Source organism: Salvelinus fontinalis, unplaced genomic scaffold (genome assembly GCF_029448725.1).
Source record: "Salvelinus fontinalis isolate EN_2023a unplaced genomic scaffold, ASM2944872v1 scaffold_1350, whole genome shotgun sequence".
Taxonomy (NCBI): domain Eukaryota; kingdom Metazoa; phylum Chordata; class Actinopteri; order Salmoniformes; family Salmonidae; genus Salvelinus; species Salvelinus fontinalis.
In genome coordinates this window covers 7,914-31,008 of record NW_026601559.1, presented here as the reverse complement: position 1 = coordinate 31,008, position 23,095 = coordinate 7,914, and the positions used below count along the sequence as shown (strand labels likewise).

At 49.7% G+C, this 23,095-nt stretch overlaps 1 protein-coding gene across 1 annotated transcript; it reads right to left on the bottom strand.

Moving 5' to 3' along the window:
- Nucleotides 1-835: 835 nt before the first annotated feature.
- Nucleotides 836-3,245, bottom strand: LOC129849052 (gastrula zinc finger protein XlCGF9.1-like). Its single transcript, XM_055916116.1, has one exon. It carries the CDS (start codon nt 3,005-3,007, stop codon nt 2,393-2,395), a length of 615 nt encoding a protein of 204 aa, XP_055772091.1. The 5' UTR covers nt 3,008-3,245; the 3' UTR covers nt 836-2,392.
- Nucleotides 3,246-23,095: the final 19,850 nt, after the last annotated feature.

Genomic DNA, 23,095 nt, shown 5'->3' with positions numbered 1-23,095 from the left:
TGCCCCACAGGAGGCATTTTGCCATGCTGTCATTGTAAATACGAATTTGTTTCCGAGGCTGCTGTTCATGCTGGGAATGTTGATTAGCAATTCAGTTTGGTAAACTAAGAAAACTATCATTTTATAGTAGATTTTGATCACACAATATACATTGGACAAACTCAGAAGTAAATACCACACCTTTTCATTCCATGTCACTACTTTCACATGAAGTTATGCTACACTGCCTACAGGAAGTTATGCTACACTGCCTACAGGAAGTTATGCTATACTGCCTACAGGAAGTTATGCTACACTGCCTACAGGAAGTTATGCTATACTGCCTACAAGACGTTATGCTATCTTATATCTTCATTCCTATAGAAGTCCTACTACCGGGCAGATAGGAAGTAGCAGTGAAGTCCTACTACCAGTCAGATAGGAAGTAGCAGTGAAGTCCTATTACCAGTCAGGTAGGAAGTAGCAGTGAAGTCCTATTACCAGTCAGGTAGGAGGTAGCAGTGAAGTCCTATTACCAGTCAAATAGGAAGCAGCAGTCCTACTACTACACAAAATGTTGCCTGTCATTGGATTTAGGTTGCCAGTTTGGTGAAAAATAAAAAATACCTGATGTTCATGGCTTTTTCCAAATCCAATCAGTTTTCCACATTAATCAAACATCACATAGATTTGTTTGTTGAAATGACATGGAAACAACGTTTATTCAACCAGTGGGAGGCTTGTAAATGACCCCAGGAAAGTAAAACAAAGAATTCTTCATTGAGACAATGATAAACAGCAATCCGTGGGAGAGTTGTGGTGGATATTATAAAATAAGGATCTGCTGGAGTCCAAGTCAAACCAAGATTCTTTATTTCTGAGCTCAGAGAGAATAACAGTTACACAGCGCAGTGTAGACAGTCTGAATTCCTGCAGCATTGGGTGATGAGCACATATCTTTATAGTTTCCTGTTCCTGGGAGGGACTTTATTCATACAAGGACACAGGTGCAGCTGGTTTGCAACACTGGATGATACACAAGGTTAGTCACATACTCAGTTATGTCCAAGAACAGGAGATTATAATAGGACAGTTTCACAAGGTTAGTCTGTGGTGGTTAATTTCTGTATTACCAAATGAGGAGAGACAAGCTTCACACACCAGAGTTATACTTAAACTACATCTTTAATAATCAGATCTTTGCAATGACTTTCAACAATTCACTATTTCTAATGAACCGTTGAGTGGCAACACAATGGCTACTGAGATCTTTTATAGCAAAGATCCACCCCCTAGTCGACATAAACCACATATATTAGGAACAGTTTACAAAGTGAGACTTTATAATGAGAAAGGAGTATCCCGTAGCCAGATAGCATTCGCTATAATTTATCATTCAGTTTGGTCCCTAAAACGAGGTTCTAATCTCGTTCCTGGTACTTCATAGCACAAAAACACCAACTCATCCAATAACTCAATTGTCAACTCTAAATACTCCCATCTCAAGTAAAACCCCTTCTTGACCCCACTCCTGGACAAGCTCAATGAGGGGAGTGAGCCTCTAGGTCATACACTATCCCAGGATAAGTGCAACATCGGAGAGGCCATACAATGGTTCCAGACACTGCCATACACCTCCCCCCAATGCCAAAGGAGGCAGTGACTTGCGCACAGACATTGTGGAAACCAGTAATTGGTTCCCCATTAATCACACCATCCCTTCACATAGTTTAACAGATACATTCACATATGAAGACAATGTTCCCTCCTGTCCTCTTCCCTTCCTGATATTCTGCATAGCACCAGGGACATGTGAAAGACAAGCCTGACCTCTCCCCTCTCTGGGCCCCAGGTGACTGAGCCCCAGCTGAGGGAAGAAGTGCAACTGCCAACACCAGAGTCCGAAGGGATACATTCTAATAACAAGTATATCACATGAGCATATTATGCAGATAAGAAATCTTAATTATCTATGTTACCCAACTAATTCTGATTCATCCGCCACAAGTCACATACTCAGATATGTGGACACATACAATTAACATTTTGCATTACAGAGTCTGTGAACATTTTCATTTCATTAAATCATCAGTGGGCCAACATTGCAAATGTAAACAACGGAACAAATGCATCACATCCAAATATCACTTTATATCTGTAGTGCTTGAGGAAAGACACCCAGATAAACACAAACACAGAGTTTAAAAAAGGACCATTTAAACACATGGAATCTGACCTACTCTATATTCAAACTGACATACTCCATATTCAATTCATGTTTTCTAATAAAAACATACAAATATATGTTTTAGTATACTTTGTACAATTCAAGTTCATATGGTAAAAACAGGTAATCATTATCAGTCAACAATATAAGACAGCAAGACCCCTGTGTGTATTCTCTCATGCCGTTTCAGCTCCCCCGGATGGTTGAAACTCCATCCACATTGGGAGCAGTGGTAAGGCTTCTCCCTGTGTGTATTCTCTCATGTTTGTTCAGGTGTCCTTTCTGGTTAAAATGCTTTCCACACTGGGAGCAGTGGTAAGGCTTCTCCCCTGAGTGTATTCTCTCATGCCGTTCCAGATCCCTCGGCCGGTCGAAACCCTTTCCACATTGGGAGCAATGGTAAGGCTTCTCCCCCGTGTGTATTCTCTCATGCCGTTCCAGATCCCCCGGCCGGTTGAAACACTTTCCACACTGGGGGCAGTGGTAAGGCTTCTCCCCTGTGTGCATTCGCTCATGTTTTTTCAGGTTTCCTTTATGGCCAAAACTCCTTCCACACTGGGAGCAATGGTAAGGCTTCTCCCCTGTGTGTATTCTCTCATGTCTTTTCAGGCTCCCAAAATTGCTAAAACTCTTCCCACACTGGGAGCAGTGGTAAGGCTTCTCCCCTGTGTGTATTCTCTCATGCTGTTTCAGAACCCCCGGCCGGTTGAAACACTTTCCACATTGGGAGCAATGGTAAGGCTTCTCCCCTGTGTGTATTCTCTCATGCAATTTCAGCTCCCCCGGCTGGTTGAAACTCATTCCACATTGGGAGCAATGGTAAGGCTTCTCCCCGGTGTGTATTCTCTCATGTTGTTTCAGGTTCCCTAACTTGTTAAACCACTTTACACAGTGGGAACACTGGTGTCTTCTTGTTGGTTTGGACGTCCCTGGCTCTGGTTCCTCTGAGTCTGGTCTTTCTCCTGCCAAAGACAGTGTGTTTTTAAAAAAAAGAGACCTGAATGAAACCTCCACATGATAAATAGGCCTTGCTACGAGGGTAAATCCTAATCAGATCGCTCAATAACCTAAGGCCAGTTTTAACAATCTTGGTGTGATTTTAAAACAAATATTATAGAGTTTCCTGGTAATTACTGATAATGTTAACATTACTTTTTTATTCATTCTGCTTTACAAGTCAGAACACAAAAAACTAAACCGTTCTTGGACACTCAAGACACAGACGTCGCTTAACTTCTTATGGCTGCAGGGGGCGTATTGACTAACTTGGAAAAATGTGCCCATTTCAAACGACCTCGTACTCAATTCTTGCTCGTACAATATGCATATTATTATTACTATTGGATAGAAAACACTCTCTAGTTTCTAAAACCGTTTGAATTATTTCTCTGAGTGAAACAGAACTCCTTCTGCAGCCCACTTCCTGACAGGAAGTGAGTTTCTGAAATCGGAGGTCTCTGTTCAAGAGCTTGCCTATAAATGGGCATGACACGTATTGATATGCATACACGTCATACACCTTCCCCTAGATGTCAAGCGGAAGTGAGAGAAGAAATGAGTGGATTATCTTGCTCTGAAGTGGAATAAATCCTCTTGGAATGACTGGTCCGCCGTTTCCTGTATTTTCGAAAGCGCGAAGTTGAACCTGGAATCGCCTTCTGGAAAACCGTCGTTATAGGCGAATACTATCTCCGGCTTTGATTTTATTTGATACATGTCACAATATCATCGTAAAGTATGTTTAATCAATATAGGTTTATTAGATTATTGAAATGTATTCAGGGCGTTAGGCGTGTTGCGTTGTTTGACTTTGTTCACGAAGGAGAGCTTAGCACCACTTGGCCAGTGCGCTTGCTAATTCAAGAGGGAAAGAAGTCGTTCTTATTCCAAACAACGACGGTTCTGGACAAAGGACTCCTTGTACAACATTCTGATGGAAGACCACCAAAAGTAGGACCCACTTTGGGATGCTATTTCATATATCTGTCGAACTGTGCTATCGGTACCGTTTGCCTTGAAGCAATGCTGTTGTGTGTTAGCTATTGTAGTAAGCTAATATAACGCTATATTGTGTTTTCGCTGTAAAACACTTCAGAAAAAACTGAAATATTGTCTGGATTCACAAGATGTTTATCTTTCATTTGATGTACACCATGTATTTTTCATAAATGTTTTATGATGAGTATTTATGTATTTCACGTTGCTCTCTGTAATTATTCTGGCTGCTTTGCTGCTATTTTTGATGGTGGCTGCAATGTAAAACTATGATTTATACCTCAAATATGCACATTTTCGAACAAAACATAAATGTATTGTATAACATGTTATAAGACTGTCATCTGATGAAGTTGTTCAAGGTTAGTGATTCATTTTATCTCTATTTTGTCGGTTTTGTGAAAGCTACCTATGCGGTGGAAACATGGTGAAAATATGCGGTTGTGTGTTTGGCTATTGTGGTTAGCTAATAGAAATACAGAGTGTTTTCGCTGTAAAACATTTTAAAAATCGGAAATGATGGCTGGATTCACAAGATGTTTATCTTTCATTTGCTGTATTGGACTTGTGATTTCATGAAAATTATCTTATATGATATCCCTGTCCCGTTAGGCTAGGCTATGCTAGTCAGCTTTTTTGATGAGGAGGATCCCGGATCCGGGAGGGTGATGAAGTAGAGGTTTTAAGGTTACAGTTATGAAAACGTAGGACTCTAAAAAGAGGCCTTTCTACTGACTCTGAAAAACACCAAAAGAAAGATGCCCAGGGTCCCTGCTCATCTGCGTGAACGTGCCTTAGGCATGCTGCAAGGAGGCATGAGGACTGCAGATGTGGCCAGGGCAATAAATTGCAATGTCCGTACTGTGAGACGCCTAAGACAGCGCTACAGGGAGACAGGACGGACAGCGTATCGTCCTCGCAGTGGCAGACCACGTGTAACAACACCCGCACAGGACCGGTACATCCGAACATCACACCTACAGGTACAGGATGGCAACAACAACTGCCCAAGTTACACCAGGAACGCACAATCCCTACATTGGTGCTCAGACTAGAGGTCGAACCGATTATGATTTTTCAATGCCGATACCGATTATTGGAGGACCAAAAAAAGCCGATACGGATTAATCGGCCGATTATTTTTATTTTATTTGTAATAATGAAAATTACAACAATACTGAATGAACACTTATTTTAACTTAATATAATACATCAATAAAATCAATAAATAATGAAACGTGTTCAATTTGGTTTAAATTATGCAAAAACAAAGTGTTGGAGAAGAAAGTAAATGTGCAATATGTGCTATGTAAGAAAGCTAACGTTTCAGTTCCTTGCTCAGAACATGAGAACATATGAAAGATATTTCCCTCTATACCATTTGTATTTTATTAACCTTTGACTATTGGATGTTCTTATAGGCACTTTAGTATTGCAAGTGTAACAGTATAGCTTCCGTCCCTCTCCTCGCTCCTCCCTGGGCTCGAACCAGCAACACAACGACAACAGCCACCATCGAAGCAGCGCTACCCATGCAGAGCAAGGGGAACAACTACTAGAAGGCTCAGAGCGAGTGACGTTTAAAACGCTATTAGCGCGGTAACTAGCTAGCCATTTCTCTTCAGTTACACCAGCCTCATCTCGGGAGTTGATAGGCTTGAAGTCATAAACAGCGCAATGCTTGACGCACAACAAAGAGCAGCTGGCAAAACGCACAAAAGTGCTTTTTGAATGAATGCTTACGCGCCTGCTTCTGCCTACCACCGTTCAGTCAGAAACGTAGATACTTGTATGCTTGTATGCTCAGTCAGATTATATGCAACGCAGGACACGCTAGATAATACCTAGTAATATCATCAACCATGTGTAGTTAACAAGTTGGCTTACTGCATTTGCGTAACAGGCAGTCTCCTTGTGGAGTGGAACGAGATAGAGGCAGGTCGTTATTGCGTTGGACTAGTTAACTGTAATGTTGCAAGATTAGAAACGCCGGGCTGACAAGGTGAAAATCTGTCGTTCTGCCCCTGAACAAGGCAGTTAACTCACCGTTCCTAGGCCGTCATTGAAAATAAGAATGTGTTCTTAACTGACTTGCCTAGTTAATTAAAGGTAGCAAAAAAAAAAAAAAATGGGCAAATCGGCACCCAAAAATACCGATTTGCGATTATGAAAACTTGAAATCGGCCCTAATTAATTGACCATTCCGATTAATCGGTCGACCTCTAGCTCAGACAGTCCAGCCTCTCTCATTCAATTGCGGACAAAGGGCTTGTAGGCCTGTTGAAAGGCAGGTCCTCACCAGACATCACCGGCAACAACGTCGCCTCTGGGCACAAACCCACCGTCATTGGACCAGACAGGACTGGCAAAAAGTTCTTTTCACTAACAAGTCGCGGTTCTGTCTCTAGGGGTGATGGTCGGATTCACGTTTATCGTCGGATTCGCGTTTATCGTTGAAGGAATGAGCGTTACACCGAGGCCTGCACTTTGGAGCGGGATCGATTTGTAGGTGGAGGGGCCGTCATGGTCTTGGGCGGTGTGTCACAGCATCAACAGACTGAGCTTGTTGTCATTGCAGGCAATCTCAACGCTGTGCGTTACAGGGAAGACATCCTCCTCCCTCGTGGTACCCTTCCTGCAGGCTCATCCTGACATGACCCTCCAGCATGACAATGCCACCAGCCATACTGCTCCTTCTGTGCATGATTTCCTGCAAGACAGGAATGTTAGTGTTCTGCCATGGCCAGCGAAGAGCCCGGATCTCAATCCCATTGCGCACGTCTGGGACCTGTTGGATCAGAGGGTGAGAGCTAGGGCCATTCCCACCAGAAATGTCCGGGAACTTGCAGGTGCCTTAGTGGAAGAGTGGGGTAACATCTCACAGCAAGTACTGTCAAATCTGGTGCAGTCCATGAGGAGGAGATGCACTGCAGTACTTAACCTGTTTGGGATAAGGGGGGAGCATTTTCACGTTCGGATGAAAAGCGTTCCCAGAGAAAACGTTCTGCTACTCAGGCCCAGAAGCTAATATATGCATATTATTAGTAATATTGGATAGAAAACACTCTGAAGTTTCTAAAACTGTTTGAATTATGTCTGAGTATAACAGAACTCAAATGGCAGGCAAAAACCTGAGAAAAATCCAACCAGGAAGTGGGAAATCTGAGGTTTGTAGTTTGACTCATTGCCTATCGAATGTACAGTGTCTATGGGGTCATATTGCACTTCCTAAGGCTTCCACTAGATGTCAACAGTCTTAGAACATTGTTTGATGCTTCTACTGTGAAGGAGGGGGGAATGAGAGCTGTTTCAACCAGAGATCTGCCAGAGTGGCATGAGCTGATCACGCGCCTACAAGTGAGAGCGACCAGCATTCCATTGCATTTCTAAAGACAAAGGAATTCTCTGGTTGGAACATTATTGAAGATTTATGTTAAAAACATCCTAAAGATTGATTCTATACATCGTTTGACATTTTTCTACGAACTTTAATATACATTTTTGAAACGCGCTAACAAAAGGAGGCATTTGGACATAAATGGACTTTATCGAACAAAACAAACATTTATTGTTGAACTAGGATTCCTGGGAGTGCATTCTGATGAAGATCATCAAAGTGAATATTTAAAACGCTATTTCTGACTCAACAACATGGCGGGTATCTGCATGGCTTGTGTCTGAGCGCCGTACTCGGATTATTGTATGGTTTGCTTTTTCCGTAAAGCTTTTTTGAAATCTGACACAGCGGTTGCATTAAGGAGAAGTATCTCTATAATTCTGTGCATAATACTTGTATCAACTTTTATAAGTTTATTATGAGTATTTCTGTAAATTGATGTGCCTCTGAAAATTTGCAGGATGTTTGATGCACAACATTACTGACCATAATTCGCCAATGTAAACTGAGATTTTTGGAAATAAATATGCACTTTATCAAACAAAACATACATGCATTGTGTAACATGAAGTCCTATAAGTGCCACCTGACGAAGATCATCAAAGATTTGTGATAAATTTAATTGAATCTATATTTCTGCTTTTTGTGACTCCTCTCTTTGGCTGGAAAATGGCTGTGTGTGTTTTTGTGACTAGGCTCTGACCTAACATAATAATATGGTGTGCTTTCGCTGTAAAGCTTTTTTGAAATCGGACACGATGGGTAGATTAACAAGAAGTTAAGCTTTAATTTGTTGTATTGCACTTGTGAATGCATCAAAGTCACATATTTCTAAAAAATATTTGTGAATTTAGCGCCCTGCCTTTTCAGCGGAATGTTGTCGAAGGGTTCCACTAGCCATAAGAAGTTTTAAGACTCCATAATGTTTCATCATTAGATGCTACAGTCCTCCTTTAAGACTCCATAATGTTTTATCATTAGATGCTACAGTCCTCCTTTAAGACTCCATCATGTTTCATCATTAGATGCTAAAATCCTCCTTTAAGACCCTATCATGTTTAGAATGTGTCTGGAAGCGCTACTCTATCTATTCTACTCTCATCCTTTTGGTTTTAATAATATTTAATAATAATAATAATGTTATAATAGGTAATAACTAACTTTAATAACTAGGGTTAATACCTGCCAGGCGCCCCAACAAAATCTTTATCTTTACCCCCCTCTAACAATACCGCTACAGAATTAGCATAGTAGGCCATGTAACTTAAGGTCATCTGAAATATTTAGGACTAACTAACTATTCCTTGCCACCCATTCTGAAACTCACTGCAGCTCTTTGTTAAGTGTTGCTGTCATTTCAGTCGCTGTGGTAGCTGACGTGTACAGTGTTGAGTCATCCGCATACATAGACACACTGGCTTTACTCAAATGTCGTTGGCATGTCGTTGGTAAAGATTGAAACAAGCAGGTGCCAAACAGCTGCCCTGTGGAATTCCTGATTCTACCTTGATTTTGTTGTACAGGCTTCCATTAAAGAACACTCTCTGTGTTCTGTTAGACAGGTAGCTCTGGGGCGGCAGGTAGCCTAGAGGTTAGAGCGTTAGGCCAGTAACCAAAAGGTTGCTGGATCGAATCCCCGAGCTGACAAGGTAAAACTCCGTCGTTCTGTCCCTGAACAAGACAGTTAACCCACTGTTCCTAGGCCGTCATTGAAAATAAGAATTTGTTCTTAACCAACTTTCCTAGTTAAATAAAGGTTACTTTTTTTTTTTAAAAGCTCTTTATCCACAATATAGCAGGGGGTGTAAAACCATTCGTTTTTTCAGCAGCAGACTATGATCGATACTGTCAAAAGTCGCAATGAAGTCTAACAAAACAGCCCCAACAATATTTCTATCGTCATCAACTTCTCTCAGCCAATCAGTCATTTGTAAGTGCTATGCTTATTGAATGTCCTTACCTATCAGCTGAAAGTCTCAATTTGTTAACCGTAAAATAGCATTGTATCTGGCCAAACTATTTTTTCCAAAAAATGTAAGGGTTGGTAATAGGCTGATTGGTCGGCTATTTAACCCTTTCAGGCGTGAGTTCCAAATATCTCTAACGGTCGCCCCAGCGTGAGTTTTTTTATGCACGTGATGTTAGAATGTTCTCTCCATTCCAGAATGTGATTGATACGTAACAGTACATTTTATCCGCGCTGCCCTCAAACCAAAGCACGCAGCCGGTTTATATTTATAGGCCGTTTCAACTTCAATTTCAAATTATTTTCTAACAAGTTTTTATTTTCTAAAAACAGTTTGAATTTAGGTGTGTTCCGCCTCCTCATTCATTCACATAAAAATAGTAATTTTTACTTTTGCGGACAATTACATTTTTGGGACATTTCCGACACGGACAAAATTCCCCCAAGCACTTCCCAATTGTTTGTGCAGTTCACGTCTGCAGACATTTGCTCATCTCCCGTCAGAACATGATCTGCACACGTGTTCACATTTTCTATCTGTTGCCCTCATTGCAGTCATTGTTTTCGTTAATAATCATAACTTTGGAAATGTGTGCGTTTCTATCAAAGTAAGTGCATTATTACGTTGTAATAGTTTCTGTATGTTGTTTCTTTTGTAGCGTACTGTATGTATGGAGCATAATATATTTGTGCATATTCTTTATAACCGCGGACACGTGAGGTAACGTTACTCATTTTATAACCTTTATGGTGTTATAGTCAATCGTGCTTATGTAGCTACATTATTCTATTAGCTCTGTAAAACAATGCTAATTGCGTCAGAGAAGTACTATCTTGTGTTGTATTTTGAAGCTACATGGCCTTATGACTCCCAAGTGACGCAGCGGTCAAAGGCACAGCACATCAGTGCTACAGGCGTCACTACAGACTCCCTGGTTCAAATCCTGGCCGCGTTTCTATCAAAGTAAGTGCCTTATTACGTTATAATAGTTTCTGCTGTAGCTCACTGTATGTATAGATCATAATATATTCCTTATAACCGCGGACACGTGAGGTAACGTTACACATTTTATAACCTTTATGGTGTTATAGTCAATCGTGCTTATGTAGCTACATTATTCTATTAGCTCTGTAAAACAGTGCTAGTTGCGTCAGAGAACTATTAGCTTGTGTTGTATTTTGAAGCTACCCTAACCTTATGACTCCCGAGTGACGCAGCGGTCTATGGCACTGCATCTCAGTGCTAGAGGCGTCACTACAGACACCCTGGTTCAAATCCAGGCTGTATCACAACTGGCTGTGATTGGGAGTCCCATAGGACAGTGCACGATTGGCCCAGCGTTGTCCGAGTTTTGGCCAGTGTAGGCCATCATTGTAAATAATAATTTGTTTTTAAATTACTTGCCTAGTTAAATAAATAAAAAATATGACCATGGTTTGTTTATTTGGTCTATTCAGCATAGCTCTGTTCTGCCCTGCCTTGCCCCCCTGTGGAGCTCAAAAGTTAGTTTCTTAATGCAATAAACTATTTTTTATAGCAGTGTTTATTATGTTACTTCTTTGTAGTATTGTTTTATTGCTATATCCTTATATTGTATTCTAATTAATAATTCCTCTTTCTTCTGTACTTTCAGGAACCACAAACATTATTTGCCAATATCATTACTGGAGCTGGACATCTTTGGAGCAGAAGAATGAGGACAGCTTTTGTATGCCAACGTACACTCCTTAACAGTCTTACTGGATGAAAAGACAGCAAGAAAACACATATGCCAATATGTAATAGTCGTCTATTTTATTGCAGTATTGGTAGTTGGTTCAACAACTTGTTATACTAGAGGACAAAAAACTGAAAATGCATAACCCATATTGAATATTCATGCAGTGACTGAACAACAACTGCATTTCCACCCCCCCCCCCCCCCCCCCCCCCCACCTCTGAAGGCATAGTATCATGGCAGTCAGTCACTTATTGCTGCAGATGTGCTCAATAATGCTTGAGCATGTGATACTCCTCAAAGCATGGTGAAATACATAGAGGTGTATCACAAGCTAAACACATGTATTTTGTCATCTTCCTGTCATCTTCTCTCTGTATTTATGGTAGGTAATTACTTTACCTAAGAGGGAGTGGGGAGGATGAAGAAAGTTAGAGGATGATGAGGCAGTGAGTAGGTGGGTGAGATATTGTCACTATAATTGCATAATGGATTTGGATGTGAACTGTACATCCAATTCCAAAAATAGCTTGTTCAGTAATCATCTCACCTGTTAGTTGGCGGTGAACTATGCTGCCATTGAGGGCAGCAGTGTCCATCAGATGGAAAAATATCTTCTTATACCACTTGGTTGTTTTCCGAGTGCATTCCACAAAGCTGTTTATCATGTCTGCCTTTCCACTGCCCCCATTTTGAGGTTATAGTCGAGCACACAATCTGGTTTGATCTTTCTCTCTCCAGTCAGGTGATCCACATTCCCTGTGGCCGACATGGTTGCTGTATGGACAGTGGAGAGGACATGGACATCTCTTTTGTCATGCCACTTTACTGCCAGCTGTTGACCATTCTCCTGGAAGTCCAACTCCCCTCTCTGCTTCTTCCTGCATCTGAATCCTGGCATCCCCTTCCTGTTCCACCTGACTATAGGCCACAGGCCCCTTCCTGTTACACCTGACTATAGGCCACAAGCCCCTTCCTGTTCCACCTGACTATAGGCCACAGGCCCCTGTGCTGTTCCACCTGACTATAGGCCACAGGCCCCTTCCTGTTCCACCTGACTATAGGCCACAGGCCCCTGTGCTGTTCCACCTGACTATAGGCCACAGGCCCCTTCCTGTTCCACCTGACTATAGGCCACAGGCCCCTTCCTGTTCCACCTGACTATAGGCCACAGGCCCCTTCCTGTTCCACCTGACTGTAGGCCACAGGCCCCTTTCTGTTCCACCTGACTATAGGCCACAGGCCCCTTCCTGTTCCACCTGACTATAGGCCACAGGCCCCTGTGCTGTTCCACCTGACTATAGGTCACAGGCCCCTTCCTGTTCCACCTGACTGTAGGCCACAGGCCCCTTTCTGTTCCACCTGACTATAGGCCACAGGCCCCTTCCTGTTCCACCTGACTATAGGCCACAGGCCCCTGTGCTGTTCCACCTGACTATAGGTCACAGGCCCCTTCCTGTTCCACCTGACTGTAGGCCACAGGCCCCTTTCTGTTCCACCTGACTATAGGCCACAGGCCCCTTCCTGTTCCACCTGACTATAGGCCACAGGCCCCTGTGCTGTTCCACCTGACTATAGGCCACAGGCCCCTTCCTGTTCCACCTGACTGTAGGCCACAGGCCCCTTCCTGTTCCACCTGACTATAGGCCACAGGCCCCTTCCTGTTCCACCTGACTATAGGCCACAGGCCCCTGTGCTGTTCCACCTGACTATAGGCCACAGGCCCCTTCCTGTTCCACCTGACTATAGGCCACAGGCCCCTTCCTGTTCCACCAGACTGTAGGCCACAGGCCCCTTCCTGTTCCACCTGACTATAGGCCACAGGCCCCTTCCTGTTCCACCTGACTATAGGCCACAGGCCCCTGTGCTGTTCCACCTGACTATAGGCCACAGGCCCCTTCCTGTTCCACCTGACTGTAGGCCACAGGCCCCTTCCTGTTCCACCTGACTGTAGGCCACAAGCCCCTTCCTGTTCCACCTGACTATAGGCCACAGGCCCCTTCCTGTTCCACCTGACTATAGGTCACAGGCCCCTTCCTGTTCCACCTGACTATAGGCCACAAGCCCCTTCCTGTTCCACCTGACTATAGGCCACAGGCCCCTGTGCTGTTCCACCTGACTATAGGCCACAGGCCCCTTCCTGTTCCACCTGACTATAGGCCACAGGCCCCTGTGCTGTTCCACCTGACTATAGGCCACAGGCCCCTTCCTGTTCCACCTGACTATAGGCCACAGGCCCCTTCCTGTTCCACCTGACTATAGGCCACAGGCCCCTTCCTGTTCCACCTGACTGTAGGCCACAGGCCCCTGTGCTGTTCCACCTGACTATAGGTCACAGGCCCCTTCCTGTTCCACCTGACTGTAGGCCACAGGCCCCTTCCTGTTCCACCTGACTGTAGGCCACAGGCCCCTTCCTGTTCCACCTGACTATAGGCCACAGGCCCCTGTGCTGTTCCACCTGACTATAGGCCACAGGCCCCTGTTTCTGTTCCACCTGACTATTGGCCACAGGCCCCTTCCTGTTCCACCTGACTGTAGGCCACAGGCCCCTTCCTGTTCCACCTGACTATAGGCCACAGGCCCCTTCCTGTTCCACCTGACTATCGGCCACAGGCCCCTGTGCTGTTCCACCTGACTATAGGCCACAGGCCCCTTCCTGTTCCACCTGACTGTAGGCTACAGGCCCCTTCCTGTTCCACCTGACTGTAGGCCACAGGCCCCTTCCTGTTCCACCTGACTATAGGCCACAGGCCCCTTCCTGTTCCACCTGACTATCGGCCACAGGCCCCTGTGCTGTTCCACCTGACTATAGGCCACAGGCCCCTTCCTGTTCCACCTGACTGTAGGCCACAGGCCCCTTCCTGTTCCACCTGACTGTAGGCCACAGGCCCCTTCCTGTTCCACCTGACTGTAGGCCACAGGCCCCTTCCTGTTCCACCTGACTGTAGGCCACAGGCCCCTTCCTGTTCCACCTGACTGTAGGCCACAGGCCCCTTCCTGTTCCACCTGACTATAGGCCACAGGCCCCTGTGCTGTTCCACCTGACTATAGGCCACAGGCCCCTTCCTGTTCCACCTGACTGTAGGCCACAGGCCCCTGTGCTGTTCCACCTGACTATAGGCCACAGGCCCCTGTGCTGTTCCACCTGACTATAGGCCACAGGCCCCTGTGCTGTTCCACCTGACTATAGGCCACAGGCCCCTTCCTGTTCCACCTGACTATAGGCCACAGGCCCCTTCCTGTTCCACCTGACTATAGGCCACAGGCCCCTTCCTGTTCCACCTGACTATAGGCCACAGGCCCCTTCCTGTTCCACCTGACTATAGGCCACAGGCCCCTATGCTGTTCCACCTGACTATAGGCCACAGGCCCCTGTGCTGTTCCACCTGACTATAGGCCACAGGCCCCTGTGCTGTTCCACCTGACTATAGGCCACAGGCCCCTGTGCTGTTCCACCTGACTATAGGCCACAGGCCCCTGTGCTGTTCCACCTGACTATAGGCCACAGGCCCCTTCCTGTTCCACTTGACTATAGGCCACAGGCCCCTTCCTGTTCCACCTGACTGTAGGCCACAGGCCCCTGTACTGTTCCACCTGACTATAGGCCACAGGCCCCTGTGCTGTTCCACCTGACTATAGGCCACAGGCCCCTGTGCTGTTCCACCTGACTATAGGCCACAGGCCCCTGTGCTGTTCCACCTGACTATAGGCCACAGGCCCCTGTGCTGTTCCACCTGACTATAGGCCACAGGCCCCTTCCTGTTCCACTTGACTATAGGCCACAGGCCCCTTCCTGTTCCACCTGACTGTAGGCCACAGGCCCCTGTACTGTTCCACCTGACTATAGGCCACAGGCCCCTGTGCTGTTCCACCTGACTATAGGCCACAGGCCCCTGTGCTGTTCCACCTGACTATAGGCCACAGGCCCCTGTGCTGTTCCACCTGACTATAGGCCACAGGCCCCTGTGCTGTTCCACCTGACTATAGGCCACAGGCCCCTGTGCTGTTCCACCTGACTATAGGCCACAGGCCCCTTCCTGTTCCACTTGACTATAGGCCACAGGCCCCTTCCTGTTCCACCTGACTGTAGGCCACAGGCCCCTGTACTGTTCCACCTGACTATAGGCCACAGGCCCCTGTGCTGTTCCACCTGACTATAGGCCACAGGCCCCTGTGCTGTTCCACCTGACTATAGGCCACAGGCCCCTGTGCTGTTCCACCTGACTATAGGCCACAGGCCCCTGTGCTGTTCCACCTGACTATAGGCCACAGGCCCCTTCCTGTTCCACTTGACTATAGGCCACAGGCCCCTTCCTGTTCCACCTGACTGTAGGCCACAGGCCCCTGTACTGTTCCACCTGACTATAGGCCACAGGCCCCTGTGCTGTTCCACCTGACTATAGGCCACAGGCCCCTGTGCTGTTCCACCTGACTATAGGCCACAGGCCCCTGTGCTGTTCCACCTGACTATAGGCCACAGGCCCCTGTGCTGTTCCACCTGACTATAGGCCACAGGCCCCTGTGCTGTTCCACCTGACTATAGGCCACAGGCCCCTTCCTGTTCCACCTGACTATAGGCCACAGGCCCCTTCCTGTTCCACCTGACTATAGGCCACAGGCCCCTTCCTGTTCCACCTGACTATAGGCCACAGGCCCCTTCCTGTTCCACCTGACTATAGGCCACAGGCCCCTTCCTGTTCCACCTGACTATAGGCCACAGGCCCCTTCCTGTTCCACCTGACTATAGGCCACAGGCCCCTATGCTGTTCCACCTGACTATAGGCCACAGGCCCCTGTGCTGTTCCACCTGACTATAGGCCACAGGCCCCTGTGCTGTTCCACCTGACTATAGGCCACAGGCCCCTGTGCTGTTCCACCTGACTATAGGCCACAGGCCCCTGTGCTGTTCCACCTGACTATAGGCCACAGGCCCCTTCCTGTTCCACTTGACTATAGGCCACAGGCCCCTTCCTGTTCCACTTGACTATAGGCCACAGGCCCCTTCCTGTTCCACCTGACTGTAGGCCACAGGCCCCTGTACTGTTCCACCTGACTATAGGCCACAGGCCCCTGTGCTGTTCCACCTGACTATAGGCCACAGGCCCCTGTGCTGTTCCACCTGACTATAGGACACAGGCCCCTGTGCTGTTCCACCTGACTATAGGCCACAGGCCCCTGTGCTGTTCCACCTGACTATAGGCCACAGGCCCCTGTGCTGTTCCACCTGACTATAGGCCACAGGCCCCTGTGCTGTTCCACCTGACTATAGGCCACAGGCCCCTGTGCTGTTCCACCTGACTATAGGCCACAGGCCCCTGTGCTGTTCCACCTGACTATAGGCCACAGGCCCCTGTGCTGTTCCACCTGACTATAGGCCACAGGCCCCTGTGCTGTTCCACCTGACTATAGGCCACAGGCCCCTTCCTGTTCCACCTGACTATAGACCACAGGCCCCTTCCTGTTCCACCTGACTATAGGCCACAGGCCCCTGTGCTGTTCCACCTGACTATAGGCCACAGGCCCCTGTGCTGTTCCACCTGACTATAGGCCACAGGCCCCTGTGCTGTTCCACCTGACTATAGACCACAGGCCCCTTCCTGTTCCACCTGACTGTAGGCCACAGGCCCCTGTGCTGTTCCACCTGACTATAGGCCACAGGCCCCTGTGCTGTTCCACCTGACTATAGGCCACAGGCCCCTGTGCTGTTCCACCTGACTATAGGCCACAGGCCCCTTCCTGTTCCACCTGACTGTAGGCCACAGGCCCCTGTGCTGTTCCACCTGACTATAGGCCACAGGCCCCTGTGCTGTTCCACCTGACTATAGGCCACAGGCCCCTGTGCTGTTCCACCTGACTATAGGCCACAGGCCCCTGTGCTGTTCCACCTGACTATAGGCCACAGGCCCCTTCCTGTTCCACCTGACTATAGGCCACAGGCCCCTGTACTGTTCCACCTGACTATAGGCCACAGGCCCCTGTGCTGTTCCACCTGACTATAGGCCACAGGCCCCTGTGCTGTTCCACCTGACTATAGGCCACAGGCCCCTGTGCTGTTCCACCTGACTATAGGCCACAGGCCCCTGTGCTGTTCCACCTGACTATAGGCCACAGGCCCCTGTGCTGTTCCACCTGACTATAGGCCACAGGCCCCTGTGCTGTTCCACCTGACTATAGGCCACAGGCCCCTGTGCTGTTCCACCTGACTATAGGCCACAGGCACCTTCCTGTTCCACCTGACTATAGACCACAGGCCCCTTCCTGTTCCACCTGACTATAGGCCACAGGCCCCTGTGCTGTTCCACCTGACTATAGGCCACAGGCCCCTGTGCTGTTCCACCTGACTATAGACCACAGGCCCCTTCCTGTTCCACCTGACTATAGGCCACAGGCCCCTGTGCTGTTCCACCTGACTATAGGCCACAGGCCCCTGTGCTGTTCCACCTGACTATAGGCCACAGGCCCCTGTGCTGTTCCACCTGACTATAGGCCACAGGCCCCTGTGCTGTTCCACCTGACTATAGGCCACAGGCCCCTGTGCTGTTCCACCTGACTATAGGCCACAGGCCCCTTCCTGTTCCACCTGACTATGGGCCACAGGCCCCTTTGCTGTTCCACCTGACTATAGGCCACAGGCCCCTGTGCTGTTCCACCTGACTATAGGCCACAGGCCCCTGTGCTGTTCCACCTGACTATAGGCCACAGGCCCCTTCCTGTTCCACCTGACTATAGGCCACAGGCCCCTTCCTGTTCCACCTGACTATAGGCCACAGGCCCCTTCCTGTTCCACCTGACTATAGGCCACAGGCCCCTTCCTGTTCCACCTGACTATAGGCCACAGGCCCCTTCCTGTTCCACCTGACTATAGGCCACAGGCCCCTATGCTGTTCCACCTGACTATAGGCCACAGGCCCCTGTGCTGTTCCACCTGACTATAGGCCACAGGCCCCTGTGCTGTTCCACCTGACTATAGGCCACAGGCCCCTGTGCTGTTCCACCTGACTATAGGCCACAGGCCCCTTCCTGTTCCACTTGACTATAGGCCACAGGCCCCTTCCTGTTCCACTTGACTATAGGCCACAGGCCCCTTCCTGTTCCACCTGACTATAGGCCACAGGCCCCTGTGCTGTTCCACCTGACTATAGGCCACAGGCCCCTTCCTGTTCCACCTGACTATAGGCCACAGGCCCCTTCCTGTTCCACTTGACTATAGGCCACAGGCCCCTTCCTGTTCCACCTGACTGTAGGCCACAGGCCCCTGTACTGTTCCACCTGACTATAGGCCACAGGCCCCTGTGCTGTTCCACCTGACTATAGGCCACAGGCCCCTGTGCTGTTCCACCTGACTATAGGCCACAGGCCCCTGTGCTGTTCCACCTGACTATAGGCCACAGGCCCCTGTGCTGTTCCACCTGACTATAGGCCACAGGCCCCTGTGCTGTTCCACCTGACTATAGGCCACAGGCCCCTGTGCTGTTCCACCTGACTATAGGCCACAGGCCCCTGTGCTGTTCCACCTGACTATAGGCCACAGGCCCCTGTGCTGTTCCACCTGACTATAGGCCACAGGCCCCTGTGCTGTTCCACCTGACTATAGGCCACAGGCCCCTGTGCTGTTCCACCTGACTATAGGCCACAGGCCCCTTCCTGTTCCACCTGACTATAGACCACAGGCCCCTTCCTGTTCCACCTGACTATAGGCCACAGGCCCCTGTGCTGTTCCACCTGACTATAGGCCACAGGCCCCTGTGCTGTTCCACCTGACTATAGGCCACAGGCCCCTGTGCTGTTCCACCTGACTATAGACCACAGGCCCCTTCCTGTTCCACCTGACTGTAGGCCACAGGCCCCTGTGCTGTTCCACCTGACTATAGGCCACAGGCCCCTGTGCTGTTCCACCTGACTATAGGCCACAGGCCCCTGTGCTGTTCCACCTGACTATAGGCCACAGGCCCCTTCCTGTTCCACCTGACTGTAGGCCACAGGCCCCTGTGCTGTTCCACCTGACTATAGGCCACAGGCCCCTGTGCTGTTCCACCTGACTATAGGCCACAGGCCCCTGTGCTGTTCCACCTGACTATAGGCCACAGGCCCCTTCCTGTTCCACCTGACTATAGGCCACAGGCCCCTGTACTGTTCCACCTGACTATAGGCCACAGGCCCCTGTGCTGTTCCACCTGACTATAGGCCACAGGCCCCTGTGCTGTTCCACCTGACTATAGGCCACAGGCCCCTGTGCTGTTCCACCTGACTATAGGCCACAGGCCCCTGTGCTGTTCCACCTGACTATAGGCCACAGGCCCCTGTGCTGTTCCACCTGACTATAGGCCACAGGCCCCTGTGCTGTTCCACCTGACTATAGGCCACAGGCCCCTGTGCTGTTCCACCTGACTATAGGCCACAGGCCCCTGTGCTGTTCCACCTGACTATAGGCCACAGGCCCCTGTGCTGTTCCACCTGACTATAGGCCACAGGCCCCTGTGCTGTTCCACCTGACTATAGGCCACAGGCACCTTCCTGTTCCACCTGACTATAGACCACAGGCCCCTTCCTGTTCCACCTGACTATAGGCCACAGGCCCCTGTGCTGTTCCACCTGACTATAGGCCACAGGCCCCTGTGCTGTTCCACCTGACTATAGGCCACAGGCCCCTGTGCTGTTCCACCTGACTATAGACCACAGGCCCCTTCCTGTTCCACCTGACTATAGGCCACAGGCCCCTGTGCTGTTCCACCTGACTATAGGCCACAGGCCCCTGTGCTGTTCCACCTGACTATAGGCCACAGGCCCCTGTGCTGTTCCACCTGACTATAGGCCACAGGCCCCTGTGCTGTTCCACCTGACTATAGGCCACAGGCCCCTGTGCTGTTCCACCTGACTATAGGCCACAGGCCCCTTCCTGTTCCACCTGACTATGGGCCACAGGCCCCTTTGCTGTTCCACCTGACTATAGGCCACAGGCCCCTGTGCTGTTCCACCTGACTATAGGCCACAGGCCCCTGTGCTGTTCCACCTGACTATAGGCCACAGGCCCCTTCCTGTTCCACCTGACTATAGGCCACAGGCCCCTTCCTGTTCCACCTGACTATAGGCCACAGGCACCTTCCTGTTCCACCTGACTATAGACCACAGGCCCCTTCCTGTTCCACCTGACTATAGGCCACAGGCCCCTGTGCTGTTCCACCTGACTATAGGCCACAGGCCCCTGTGCTGTTCCACCTGACTATAGGCCACAGGCCCCTGTGCTGTTCCACCTGACTATAGGCCACAGGCCCCTTCCTGTTCCACCTGACTATAGGCCACAGGCCCCTGTGCTGTTCCACCTGACTATAGGCCACAGGCCCCTGTGCTGTTCCACCTGACTATAGGCCACAGGCCCCTGTGCTGTTCCACCTGACTATAGGCCACAGGCCCCTGTGCTGTTCCACCTGACTATAGGCCACAGGCCCCTGTGCTGTTCCACCTGACTATAGGCCACAGGCCCCTTCCTGTTCCACCTGACTATGGGCCACAGGCCCCTTTGCTGTTCCACCTGACTATAGGCCACAGGCCCCTGTGCTGTTCCACCTGACTATAGGCCACAGGCCCCTGTGCTGTTCCACCTGACTATAGGCCACAGGCCCCTTCCTGTTCCACCTGACTATAGGCCACAGGCCCCTGTCCTGTTCCACCTGACTATAGGCCACAGGCCCCTTCCTGTTCCACCTGACTATAGGCCACAGGCCCCTTCCTGTTCCACCTGACTATAGGCCACAGGCCCCTATGCTGTTCCACCTGACTATAGGCCACAGGCCCCTGTGCTGTTCCACCTGACTATAGGCCACAGGCCCCTGTGCTGTTCCACCTGACTATAGGCCACAGGCCCCTGTGCTGTTCCACCTGACTATAGGCCACAGGCCCCTTCCTGTTCCACCTGACTATAGGCCACAGGCCCCTTCCTGTTCCACCTGACTATAGGCCACAGGCCCCTTCCTGTTCCACCTGACTGTAGGCCACAGGCCCCTGTACTGTTCCACCTGACTATAGGCCACAGGCCCCTGTGCTGTTCCACCTGACTATAGGCCACAGGCCCCTGTGCTGTTCCACCTGACTATAGGACACAGGCCCCTGTGCTGTTCCACCTGACTATAGGCCACAGGCCCCTGTGCTGTTCCACCTGACTATAGGCCACAGGCCCCTGTGCTGTTCCACCTGACTATAGGCCACAGGCCCCTGTGCTGTTCCACCTGACTATAGGCCACAGGCCCCTGTGCTGTTCCACCTGACTATAGGCCACAGGCCCCTGTGCTGTTCCACCTGACTATAGGCCACAGGCCCCTGTGCTGTTCCACCTGACTATAGGCCACAGGCCCCTGTGCTGTTCCACCTGACTATAGGCCACAGGCCCCTTCCTGTTCCACCTGACTATAGACCACAGGCCCCTTCCTGTTCCACCTGACTATAGGCCACAGGCCCCTGTGCTGTTCCACCTGACTATAGGCCACAGGCCCCTGTGCTGTTCCACCTGACTATAGGCCACAGGCCCCTGTGCTGTTCCACCTGACTATAGACCACAGGCCCCTGTGCTGTTCCACCTGACTATAGGCCACAGGCCCCTGTGCTGTTCCACCTGACTATAGGCCACAGGCCCCTGTGCTGTTCCACCTGACTATAGGCCACAGGCCCCTGTGCTGTTCCACCTGACTATAGGCCACAGGCCCCTGTGCTGTTCCACCTGACTATAGGCCACAGGCCCCTGTGCTGTTCCACCTGACTATAGGCCACAGGCCCCTGTGCTGTTCCACCTGACTATAGGCCACAGGCCCCTTCCTGTTCCACCTGACTATAGACCACAGGCCCCTTCCTGTTCCACCTGACTATAGGCCACAGGCCCCTGTGCTGTTCCACCTGACTATAGGCCACAGGCCCCTGTGCTGTTCCACCTGACTATAGGCCACAGGCCCCTGTGCTGTTCCACCTGACTATAGACCACAGGCCCCTTCCTGTTCCACCTGACTGTAGGCCACAGGCCCCTGTGCTGTTCCACCTGACTATAGGCCACAGGCCCCTGTGCTGTTCCACCTGACTATAGGCCACAGGCCCTTGTGCTGTTCCACCTGACTATAGGCCACAGGCCCCTTCCTGTTCCACCTGACTGTAGGCCACAGGCCCCTGTGCTGTTCCACCTGACTATAGGCCACAGGCCCCTGTGCTGTTCCACCTGACTATAGGCCACAGGCCCCTGTGCTGTTCCACCTGACTATAGGCCACAGGCCCCTGTGCTGTTCCACCTGACTATAGGCCACAGGCCCCTTCCTGTTCCACCTGACTATAGGCCACAGGCCCCTGTACTGTTCCACCTGACTATAGGCCAGAGGCCCCTGTGCTGTTCCACCTGACTATAGGCCACAGGCCCCTGTGCTGTTCCACCTGACTATAGGCCACAGGCCCCTGTGCTGTTCCACCTGACTATAGGCCACAGGCCCCTGTGCTGTTCCACCTGACTATAGGCCACAGGCACCTTCCTGTTCCACCTGACTATAGACCACAGGCCCCTTCCTGTTCCACCTGACTATAGGCCACAGGCCCCTGTGCTGTTCCACCTGACTATAGGCCACAGGCCCCTGTGCTGTTCCACCTGACTATAGACCACAGGCCCCTTCCTGTTCCACCTGACTATAGGCCACAGGCCCCTGTGCTGTTCCACCTGACTATAGGCCACAGGCCCCTGTGCTGTTCCACCTGACTATAGGCCACAGGCCCCTGTGCTGTTCCACCTGACTATAGGCCACAGGCCCCTGTGCTGTTCCACCTGACTATAGGCCACAGGCCCCTGT

Coding starts and splice junctions, on each gene's coding strand:
- LOC129849052 (XM_055916116.1), bottom strand. CDS start 3,007: ATGAGTTTCAACCAGCCGGGGGAGCTGAAATTGCATGAGAGAATACAC.